Source organism: Rissa tridactyla, chromosome 3 (genome assembly GCF_028500815.1).
Source record: "Rissa tridactyla isolate bRisTri1 chromosome 3, bRisTri1.patW.cur.20221130, whole genome shotgun sequence".
Taxonomy (NCBI): domain Eukaryota; kingdom Metazoa; phylum Chordata; class Aves; order Charadriiformes; family Laridae; genus Rissa; species Rissa tridactyla.
The window spans coordinates 64,445,917-64,458,077 of NC_071468.1; the positions used below are offsets into that span (position 1 = coordinate 64,445,917).

At 40.3% G+C, this 12,161-nt stretch overlaps 1 protein-coding gene across 5 annotated transcripts in view; it reads left to right on the top strand.

Annotated features, from left to right (window-relative positions):
- Positions 1–253: 253 nt before the first annotated feature.
- The window catches only part of HBS1L (HBS1 like translational GTPase), a 62,602-nt gene continuing 50,694 nt past the window's right edge, over positions 254–12,161 (top strand). For 2 of the 5 annotated variants that reach the window (XM_054193821.1, XM_054193822.1), the window contains exons 1-4: positions 257–418; positions 4,588–4,653; positions 6,609–6,746; positions 9,038–9,232. In XM_054193821.1, coding sequence (XP_054049796.1) covers positions 376–418; positions 4,588–4,653; positions 6,609–6,746; positions 9,038–9,232 — 442 coding nt within the window. In that variant the 5' untranslated portion in view covers positions 257–375. Of the gene's footprint in view, positions 419–4,587; positions 4,654–6,608; positions 6,747–8,363; positions 8,528–9,037; positions 9,233–9,857; positions 12,091–12,161 lie in introns of those variants that run through there. The other 3 variants (XM_054193823.1, XM_054193825.1, XM_054193824.1) reach the window with 3 other exon arrangements.

The following is a 12,161-nucleotide window of genomic DNA, read 5'->3' on the forward strand; positions in this document are numbered from 1 at the left end:
GAGGCGGCCGAGGGCGCGGTGAGGGGCGCAGGCCCCGCAGCTGCCGACCCCCTCAGCCGGGTCGGGTGGGCCGGCCGGCGCGAAACCAGCGCCCGCCGCTGACGTGGCCAACGGCCCAGCGCCGGGGCGGAGCGCGAGCGGCCTCGGCAGCCCGCCCCCCTTCGCCCCGCGCCACCTGGCCGAGCAGGAAGCGGCCGGGCGGAGGCGGGAGAGGCCGCGCATGCGCGGGAGTGCGAGGCGGGCGGAAGGGCCCCCGGCGCGCCTGCGCGGAGGGGGAATTCCGTCAGGCCCTGCCGGACACCAACATGGCGCCCTAGGTCCGCCGCGCCAGAACCACCGCGGGCCAGCAAGGCGGCAGCCGCCGCCGCCGCCATCATGTCCCGGCACAGGAACGTCCGAGGGTATAACTACGACGAAGGTAGTGGCGAGCAGGAGCCGGCGGCAGAGCTGCGGGGGCCGCCCTGGGGGCCGGCCCCTTCGCGCCTTCCTCCCTCCCCCCAGGCCCGCACACCTTCCCCCGGCAGGCCCTTCCGCCCGGCGGGGGGGGGGGTGGGGGGGGGGGGTGATCGGCGGCGTCTGCGGGAGGGAGCGGCGGGGCCGGGGCGGGTGGCGGGCAGGGAGGGCGGGAGGGCGCGGGGGGCTGTCAAGGCCCTGGGCGGGGAGAAGCAGCCGCCGGCCCCGCCTCTTCGCCGGGGGTTGGACGAGGCGCCGTGCGAGGCCTCGCCTCTCCCTCCCCTCCTCCCTCCCTCCCCTCCTCCCTCCCTCCCCCTCTCCCTCCCTCCCCCTCTCCGCGTTTCCCGCCCGAGCGGCGGGAGGGGCCCGCGTGGCCGCGCTGCCGCTGACCATCATGGCCGCCGCCTGCGCTACCGGGGGAGCCCCGCCGGGGGAGCGCGGCCCCGGCAGGCTTTGCCTGCCTTGCCTTAAGCTGCCGGAGTTGGCTGCTTCTCCGGCGGGTGGGAGTGGCTTGAAAAACCAGCCTCAGTACAGCCCACCCCGCCCATCTCTGCTCTTGTGAAAGTTAAAAGTTTGTGTTCCCGGCCTCACTCTTGCAAATTGTTGCTGATGTTCAGCCTTAATGATAAAGAGGCAACAGTCTTTTCTTGGAGTTGAGCATCTTAAGGAAGAACCTGTTTTTCAGACACCTTGCTGTAGTATTTTACTTAAGCTTGCATGAAACCCAATGCTTCTGTTAGGAACGTAATGAAAGTTCAACAAGGGCAAATATAGGGTGCTGCACCTAGGGAGGAATAACCCCATATACTGGTATAGGTTAGGGGCAAACCTGTTGGGAAGCAGCTCTGCAGAAAGAGACCTGGGAGTCCTGGTGGACAACAAGTTGGCCATGAGGCAGCAATGTGCCCTTGTGGCCAAGAAGGCCAATGGTCTCCTGTGCTGGCCAGCAGGTCGAGGGAGGCCATCCTCCCCCTATACTCTGGCCTGGTGAGGCCGCATTTGGCGTACTGTGTCCAGTTCTGAATGTCTCAGTTCAAGAAGGACAGGGAACTACTGAAGAAAGTCCAGCGGAGGGCTACAAAGATGGTGAAGGGAATGGAGCACCTCTCTTATGAGGAAAGGCCGAGAGACCTGAGTCTGTTTAGCCTGGAGAAGAGAAGACTGAGAGGGGATCTTATTAATGCTTATAAATATCTAAAGGGTGGGTGTCAAGAGGGGTGCCAGGCTCTTTTCAATGGTGCCCAGCAACAGGACAGGGGCCGATGGGCACAAACTGGAACACCGGAAATTCCATCTCAACATGAGGAGGAACTTCTTTACTTTGAGAGTGACAGAGCACAGGAACAGGCTTCCCAGAGAGCTGGTGGAGTCTCCAACTCTGGAGATATTCAAAACCTACCTGGATGTGTTCCTGTGCAACTTGCTGTAGGTGAACCTTGGCAGGAGGGTTGGACTAGATGATCTCCAAAGGTCCTTCCAACCCCTACCATCCTGGGATTCTGTGAATGAAGGAGCTCTTGTGTAAGAGCTTGGCTCTCAGTGCTGCAGCTTTTTTTGTGCCCTGTCCCATTAATTTAGGCAAACAGCAATTCGCAACCTTTATTCTCAGTGGTTTTGTTTGTGTTGGCCTGGGCTGTGGAAATATGGACACACTTCCAATTGATACTAGTATTTCAAAGAACCCTTTGGTATGGGAGCAGCTATTTCATTGCCTCACTTTGTCAGATTATATACAAAAATTGCACAAAATACTTCTGCCTGCCTCTGGGCTTTTGCTGTTGAGTGGACGGATGCAATGTGTGTATGTATTATAGTAGCAAATTGGGGTTTGCACTGTGAGCCTGCAATTTTTGGGGAAGTCATGTAAATCCATGTGAGCCATGACATCCACGTGGCCTACCTTGCAGGTTTTACAAGTGCAAATTTACCTAATATAGGCAAAATCTTAGATTGGATTGGGGATTTTACTGCTTGATTCTTTCATCCTCTAGAGTTTTCCTTCATCACAGATTGGTTGAAATGTTGATTTCAGCTGAAACTGTGTCATCTGTGAAGTCGGGTGCCCAATCTGTAGAATTCCTTTCACTGTTTGTACACTCTCTTAATGAAGTTCCTGAGATACTTAGTAATTTGCTGTAGCCATATGAGGCTTAAGTTGCTATTGCTATTTGAAACTTCACTGTTGCATTACACATCAGGTTTCATGACAAGTGTGTATATGTGTGGTCTTTATGCTTACGCTGTATACTACTTTTGTAGTGGCATACAATCATTTCTGCCCCAAATGAAGTACACTTTTGCGTCTTCTTTTTTTTATGTAACCTAATGCCATGTGTTCTTTTTATGCCACTTACTATTCTGTAATGCTTTGTCTGTCCCCATTATTTGTCTCCTTTCTAAAGTAAATATTTGCAGGTTTTTTTTGTCTCCTTTTGTAGGAAGGCTTCTGAGGCCTTAGATCCTTTATTGAGGCCTTTATTTGACCATATTCTTTTTCTGCTCTCTCCTTTTTGAGGTATTGTAATCAGAACTCAATGTGATACTCCAGCTGAGATTGTGATGGTGATACAGCTGTTGGTACTGCGGAATGCTTCTGTGGCTTCTACTCTGTTCTCTGTAACTTCTGTCATTTTTAAATAATTATTTTTATGGTCAATACAAGCTGAGCCATTATCACTGAGGTGTCTTTACTTAGTCTAGAAATTAAACCAGTATGGGATATACAAGCCATTCAAGTAACACACCTTGATTTCACTCACTACGAACTGTGAATGTTAACCATTCACAGAAGTTATCTCGGAGTTCTCCTTGACATTGTCCAAATATTGGCCAAACTACAAAAATGTTCTTACCTTGAAAAAAAAAATGTATAGCTCTTCTCTAGACTTTTTACAGATGAATTGGTCCTAGCATGGAACCAGGAGACAGTGTGTCCTTTTCATCGTGGTCAAAAAGTAGATAACTATATGCTCTGTTTTTTAAGACAAACAATCAAAATGAGCCTATAATATGATTTCTTTGTCCCATGATACTTAATTTCAAAAATAGCTTCCTGGGTCTTTCACTGAACTTTTCATACGCTTATGCCAGCCCTTTTAGCTACTGCTTTTGGTTGGCTTTTTTTTTTTTTTGATTACAGTGGATTATAGAATTAAGTTTATTTTGATTTTCTTGTTCCATGTTGAGAGATAAATGAACCTTTCATCCCCCAAATTCTGAGGCTTTTATAGATGGATACAGTGTTTGTAATGTCCCAGGTCTGTAGGTTGATATCAGAGTGCAGATTCTTTTTAGCTGTTAGCTACTCTTTTCTCTCATTCTTTTGAAACAACAAACAATACATGTAATTTGTGAAACTGATAAGTGTATGCTTAACATCTTTAAAAATATTTAATTACTTTTTTCATATATTTCATTGTTACTTAGTGAAAATTACAAATTTATTTTCAAGATTTATATAATACTAGGATTTTTTTCTGAGGGAGGGGTAATTTACTTTCTCTCTGTGTTCCCCGGTAACTGATTCCTGATACCTTTTTTTAATGGGGAAAATATATGGTTGTGTTTAAGTAACTGTGTAAGATTCTTCCTTTTTGGCTGAAATAATTTTGCATATTCAAAAGGAATTGTGAATTGTGGTTTTGCCTTCCTGAACTTGAGCTGAAAGTTACATGGCCATGAGGATAGACCAGAGAAAAAAGCCGAGAAGTTGATAGGTGTGGAGTAGAAATGCTGATGCTGAGTTGTTGGAGTAGAGATTGTAATTCAACTGCCTGTGATTAAGACCTGAGAGGTCAAGCAGAAATATGAAGCGAAGTGCCATGGGTAAAGATTTGTGGAACTATATAAAGTTGGGTTTTGACTATGAGGGCAATCTTCCAAGGAAGATGCTGAAGGAGGACATGTGATGTGTGGCAGCTCCTGAAAATTTTTGGCTTTCCTAATGAATAGAATATTAAATGTTAAAATTCTATTATTGTAGCTTAGATTTTCTTACCTAGTTAAATAACAGTACTCAACTGCACTTCTGCAATGCTAGAGATGTGTAATTTCTTAAAATCTTGTGTAAAAACTACTCTTTGAATTATAATGTCAAGTATTGTACAGACTGATTTTACTGTTTCTGCTTCATAGATTTTGAAGATGATGATGTGTATGGCCAATCAGTAGAAGATGATTATTGCATTTCTCCTTCAACAGGTTAGTTCAAATGATTACATGTAAGCATTATCCAGTGATTCCTACTCTGATATTTATTTCTAGAATAAAACAATATTTAAAAGCTAGTGAAACTTTTGAAAAGTGCCTAGTGTCCATAATCCTGTTAAAGTCAGTTAGGTAGAGTTAGGCATTATTGTACTGTTGGAAGTCACTTTAGACAACTGTGCACCTCTTCAGTCCTACAAGTATATTATCTTGGATGGTCGGAATGTACTTGATAATGTAAAAATCTGGGAAAGTGTTGATAGTCTTGAAACGTTTGCTGTCTTTGAAAAGTGTTAGTAGGATCTAGCTGGGCTGAACAGTTGTGATTCTGCACTTGATAGTTGATGACTTTTACAGAACTTTGAGTAAATGTGGGGTAGGCAGTCTTATTGTGGGATGCAGCGCTGGTCCTCGCTGGCTTCTGTTCTCATGCAAGATCACGCGGAGATAATAAGGCTTCCAGCATCATAATGTTGCAAAGTAAGTGTGAAATAGTGATGCTGTGTGCTCAGGTAAGACATAATTGGAGTGGCTCAGCCCAGCTGAATTCAGCCCCTCTGTAGAACCATTAGGTTGTGTTCTCCAGTCAAATCTCTGGCAAGACTATCAGTTTAGGGTTTCCCCAGATTTGGTGGCAGTGTTTCTAGAGCTGAGTAGGCCCTGAAAACAGTAGGGATGATGTTGATGTGAAGCTGTGCTACTGCTACTAGGCTGGGTGTAAATCCACCATGACTGTGATGTAGTCTGTGACCTCTGGCCACAGGTACCTGAGTTAATTAGGTCTTTAAAAATCTGTTCCTCTGTCATCCTGTTCATTTTAGATAAGTAAACCTAGGTGTGTATTTTTATTATTTGTAGTCACATTCCCTGATTTAAATTCAGATTGTCTTGCATTCAATTTCTGAGTTTAATAGTGAGAATTTATCAGACCTTTTCTAAGAATTAAGGTAGCCTTGTATTTTGTTGATGAAAATGCGCAGTGTTTACTTTTTAATTAAATGTAAATTGCTACATTGCAAAACTAATTCTTGTTTGTGCACGGTAATTTTCCTAAGAATTCTTTTTATGTAAACTTCATTTATAAAATAATCTGGTCTGGATTGGATAGCAATCTTTTAACAGTTGCTTCAGTTATGGTGTTTGAATATGAAATGGTATGCATTTGGGAAGCAGTTGCTAAGGCTATACTACTTCTGGATATACATATGCTTTCAGTATGTATTTCAGAGCTGTGGAGAATATTACATAACACAAGGAAATTTGTTTATATTATACTTTGTACATTTCTAACAGTATGTAATAACTGGGGCTCATGTTCAGCAAGAAGTTTTGTCTATGTATGACTTAACGTGTTGCTAAATCAGAGTGGAATTATGCACTTGTTTAAAGTTTTGTGTGAATATACATTTTAACTTATGGGCTGTATTTCTAATGAAATTCCAAGAAGAGAAGAATGTGTTTGATTCCATTAAATTGTTATCAGTAGTTTGACAGTGCCATATTGTAAAAGCAATGTTATTTTCATTATTTTTTTTTTACTTGTAACTGAGGTAAAAAAAATAATTGTGGAGTAAGGTTCTGAAGACATTAGGTGATAGATGGTAATTTGATATAGAAAATACTATTTTTCAAACCTGGCATATATTCTTTTGTTTGAATACTGAACTATTGAATTATTGAATTACATGGATACAAGGATATTACCCAGCCTGTTGTTTCACTGCGATGATGACTTATTTATATTCTAGCATGAATTGGTGTATGCTCTGTATAGTCTTCAGCTAGTAGTCATTATACAGTAGTGTCCCATACCTGCACCCCTTACCTCCCCTTGGAAACCACTGCAACAGGTCAGCGTCCTAACATTTTTTCCCTTTAGAGGTTTTGTACTTAAAGGAGGAAAAAAAATTGACTTTTTTTTTTAATACTTTGTTTTTTACCTAATGCAGCAGCTCAGTTTATCTACTCCAGACGAGAAAAACCAGCAACATTTGCTGAGCCACTAGAAGAAGAATATGGCTATGAAAGTACAGATGATACTGCTGATTGTTTTACATCCAACCATCAGTTGACTGAAGTTGACAGAGGTAATTATAGAAAATAAATAATTCTCAAAACAGTCTCTTTTATGAATTAAGGACTTAATAAAATAGTCTTAAATTAATGTTTGTTACTTGACTGACACTGCTGACAGTTTTGTAATCTTCTTGTAGAAAATACTCTTCATGAGCTTAGCTTCAGTGGTGATTCTTCAAGTTAGTAGCTACTTTTTGTACACTACTTGTAACTTTGTTGCATACATTGAAATATGTTCTTAGTTTCTTGGGAGAAATAATGAGATTTGATACGAAATTCAGGCATAAGAACAGCTTTACTGGCTCAGGCCAAGCATCCATGTAGCTCAAGGTCTTGACTCAGCAAATGGATGCTGAGGGAAGAGTATTAGAAACAAAGTATTTGTAGAATGATCTTTTGCTTGTATTCCATTCCAAATTATGGCAATTAGCAGTATTTGAGAGGTTTTCAAAGCCACGCATTTCCTTGAAACAGTGGCCAATATCTTTAGATACCTGTATCTTCTACAGTCTTTTCTTACTCTGTTTTGAATTCATTAGAGTTTGGTTTCCATTCAGTCCTGCAGCTCTGAATTCCACATTACGAGCCAAGTTCTGAGCTGAGTGGCTGGAGAAAAAAATACTTGCTTTTGTTTTTTAAACTTGCTGCCTGATAGCTTAATGACATGCTTTTTGAAAAGGATTCACAAGTCTCTTTCCTAAGTGTTAATAGTTAGCTTAGTTTTGGAAATAATCAGTGTTATTTTTAAAAGGTTCATAAGCTCAGAGTAAAGTGTGCTGATGAATGAATAGACAATAAAATGTATGAATGAAATTTGCCATTTAAATCAAGTTGCAGAAAGTTCAGTAACAATCGATAAAATAGAAACAATCTAGATTCCATGTCAGGTAAATTGGTGGAAGCTATACTAATGCCTAGACATATGAGTAAATATGATAAATTGGGGTGTAATGTGCATATTTTTATATCAGGAAATAATGCTGTAGAGGGCAATTTGAAAGAATCAGCCTCTATGTGGATACGGGTGATCTAGACAATATGGTACCCTGGGTTTTCAGAATGCTTTTGACAGCCTCAATCAGTTAAGAACTGATTTTGGAACAAGAACAAAAGTAATATTCTGGATTAAAAAAGATGGAAAAGAAACCTAGAAAGAACCATTTCTACTGTGATAACAGCAGCAGTCCCACAAGACCTGTTACGTTTGGTGTAGTGTGCAGTGTTGGCCATGAATACAAAATTATTGATTGCAGTCAATCTGGCTACAGCGAGTTTGGCAAGATTGTCCTTGCTGAGTGCCGGATAATAAAGTAGCCAACCAGCACACTGTGCAGGGCTCTAACAGTACTTGTTTTGCAGAGCAAATGTCTAGGAAACGTCGACTTGCTATTTGGATTACAGGTCAAGGGTGCTGATTTAAGTAACCTCGAGGAAGTTGGCATTCTGTGGTGTTGGATTCCCTTAGCGAAGTTCTTTAAACATCACCATCTTTGAGGAGGCGTTCAAATAAAGAATCTGAGAGTTGTCTTCCTGTTGTTCAGTTCCTGTTTTCTAAAGTCTGAACTGGCAGAAACTGTGATACTCAGGAAGATTTTCTTCTGTTCTCTTGTGTTTGTGTGTCTGATCAGCACACTACTTCCAGTGAGTGGCACCCTGGTGAATTTTCAGTCTCTTGTGCGGCAAGTCAAGACTTAAGAAACTTATCTTCGTTAAGACTTCCACTACTTGGAGAAATATGCTTCAAAGAAAATTGTTTTTATCTGTCAAAAAATGTATTATGGTTTTAGGAAAGGTAAAGACTGCAGGTAGTTTCAAACCTGGCATGTTGATCCAGAGTTTTCAATTTTTAAGGCCTGAGGCCTCCAAAAATGCTGTTTTACTTTGGGTTTTAAGTATAGCATCTATAAACACTTAAAATGTGGTGTGCAATGGGATTCCACGTTGACTTACTAAATTACTTTGGATAATTTTAAGGTGATTATTTGTATTTCTTCTCTGCAGTGAAGATAGTTAATTTTACAACATCAGAGTATTTCAATACTGAGACTTTATAGTCTCTAAATAGTATTTAGTGATATGTTCCTTATAGCAATATATGAAATTAGTCAAATATTCTGTAGGGTTTGGGGGGCAAAGTTTATCATGACAATAAGTGAGATCGAAATTAATTTCTAATGGTTTTATCTCTTACTGAGATATTTTTCTCTTGTTTTTGTTAATCAGATGTGTGGTGCTAGTGAGTAGGCCACTTAACACTTTTTTTTTTTTGGTGCAGCTTATAACAGTAATATGTCTCTTTTAGCCCGTCTTAATTCATGCCTTGATCAAATGAGAGAAGTTTTGGCAGAGTCTGTACCAGAGCAAACAATGGTGCAAGCAGTACTGGATAGTAAATTTGATGTACAGAAGGCTTTGGATCTTGTGCTTTCACAAGGCAGTAAGCAAAATGTGAAGACCAAGAATGAGGATGCTGTGATTGTAGGAAAGACGACAAAAGGTATATTTCTATTTAATTGTTTACATTCATTTTAATTGTTTACATTCAAGATGATTCATTTCTATGTACAGTTTAATTTTGGCTTTACAAGCTGTGAAGATGCTTGTTATTGCATTAGTCATTTATTAGAAAATTAAAAAAGGCCAACTTACTCTTCTATTTCTGTGTTCTAAAAACATTTAAAGGAAACAGTATCTTTTCCTGAGCTAGAAGTCAAAATAAAACCTTAGTGTCAGCTTAAATTCAAACTGCAACCATCTACAGTTCACCGTACATTTCTGATTTATTGTATATGACTTAACTGAATGAATACATGTCCTGAAAGTTGGACATCTTTAAGTTTTATGCACTTCCATTATTTGTTTGGTGAACTGACATCTCCCATCCCCAATACCTCCCTTTCGTGGGTAGGCATTCTTTGCTGATTCTTAAAATTGCTTAGGTATTTCAGTAGATACCTGTAATTTATTGTAGAACATTGCATATCTTTGGATAACACTTAGTAATTAAATGCCTTTTCATGTTTCTTCTTGATTTTTTTTGTTGCTGCTGTCAACTTTAAAAAAATTGGATATTTCGTTGTGACTGCACTTCATCTGAAAATTACTGGCTATTGTAAGGTAAGGAGACTTACTTTGTTGTCCAGAAATGTGTATTGACACAGACAGTTTCTCTTGTGCAGTAGAAAATGTTGCTGACAACACCAGCAAACCTCAGTTTGGAAACTTGACAGCCAAAAGTGGTTCAGCTTGTTACTCTTTAATTACAAATGACAAAATGCTCCTTAATGCTGAAAAATCCAGTATACCTTCATCTGAAAGGAAAGGATTGAAATCCTCTTCACTTGTTCTGTCATCTTTCAGTGATGATTTGTGTAAAGGATCGTTCTGTGAACCTGTAAATAAACAGGCAGAGAATCAACTACCAGAAAGTGCTAATGCAGTAAGTTTGATTCCTAACAGTGAAGATGTTTACTCTAGCATAGGAAGTAACCCATCTGGAAATTCTTCCTTTAAGAGGTTGGAATGCAAGGAAACACAGGACTTGAAATCCCTGCTGATGCAGAATGTGGTTTGTGATTCTCTGAGTCCTGAAGACAGCATTCCTCTTGTTTCCTCGAATACTTCTGATTGTAATAGTAATGCAAATTTTTACAATCCTCCATGTTTAACAAGTGCTTTAGGAAAATTGGCTCTTGATAATGAAGTCAGTCACACTGTAAATAGAAAAAATGAACTTCTTGAGAATTTTTCTTCATTTGTGCAAAGTAGAAAACAAGAAAGTCCTTCTTCAGGCTTGGCTGCTTTACCAGTATTAAGGTCTGGAAGTACATCATTGGCTGACTTACTTCAGGAGCACCAGGCCAGCAGTGCTAGCCCCTGTTATTCTTTGGCTGATCTTTATACCCAGTCAACAACAAGTCTCACTGATATGAAGTTGGGAACCACACCGTTATCACAACTAGTAAGTCAGCCCCAAACTTCAGGTGGGATGCCAGAGCTAACAGGATCTTTGTCTTCTCTAGCTCTCTCTAACGTTTCTCCACTAAAGGAGGTTGAGAATTTATCACTCTCGGATTTAATAGCAGAGACTATTGAAATAGATGATAAAACTCAACAAAGGACGGACTTCCCCATGCTCAATGTAACTGAATCGAGGCCCTCTAAAAGAACCAACATTGATTTAAGTGTCCTTGTAAAAAATGCAGATGTATCTGCAGAACAAAATGTGGTAGGACAGTCAAATATCTTAAGCCCTGAAACGAAACTTTTAAAAGAAAAACAAGGAAAATGTTCTGGTTTTGCCAAAACAAATAAAAAACCCAAAAGAGGGCTTACTCCTAAAAGGCAGGATTTGTCCCTTTCGTGGATGAAGGCACTGCATGCAAGACCTTCAGCTTTTGCTTTAACCTTGTGTCTCCGTTATCCTCCAAAAGGTTATAAGCGGCACACAGTTGGTATACATAAAGCTTTCTTATACAGTAGACAAGTACAAGACGTAACACCCAAGGAAACTGATCCTATAATAGCCATAACACCATTTGACTTCAAATCAGCATCTCCTGATGATATTGTGAAAGCTAACCAAAAAAAAGCTTTTACAAGAGAGTAGCGGGGGAAAAAAAAAAAAAGAAATCAGCGTTTGTATCTTGGTATATTAAAAACAATTTTAATTACATAGGACCTATTTATAATCCAGAATTGCATTTTTCTATTTTTTTTAATTTACATATTACAGTTCTCACTGTTTGGTAGCAAATTTGTACGTGAACTTTTAAGCTGTTGCACTGAATATCTTTATTTTTGCCTAATTTTCACTGACGATTTAACATTTTTAACTTTTGCAAAGTCTTGAACTTTAGTATATAGATATTGCATGTCCAGAATTCTATAAACACCATTAGACTTCTTGAAACATCTCTCTGGGTGTTGAAGCTACAGTTCATTGGGAAGAACAGTGGATTATTATTTTGTAAAGTAATTTAGTTTTGCTATATGGTGTATAGTTTGGGAGCAGGAACCTCCGTTTACATTATGACTGTTTAATTAATAATGTTCTTAAAGTTAGATTTTCTGATAAGGTATGTTATTAAACTGCCAGTCTTGTAACTGATATTTCCAGTCAACGTCATTATTTTCTTCTATCTTTGTACTGATTGCAATATTACAACAGAAATACACTTAGTTTTTAAAAGCCGCACTAATCTCAGGTTTTGACAGTTTTAGTTGTGGTAGGACATGTATAGTTTTTGATAGGACCAAATTTGTAGGGGAGCAAGCAATTAAAATTGTGCGGCCCCCCTGCTCCCCTCCAGTCAGCTGTCAAAATGTGATGTTCAGAGTTTTAAACCAGCTATTTTGTAGGTGTGGACATGATGCATGTATTTCACGAGAAGTTTCACTAGGATTCTATGGCTTATTCTCAAGTT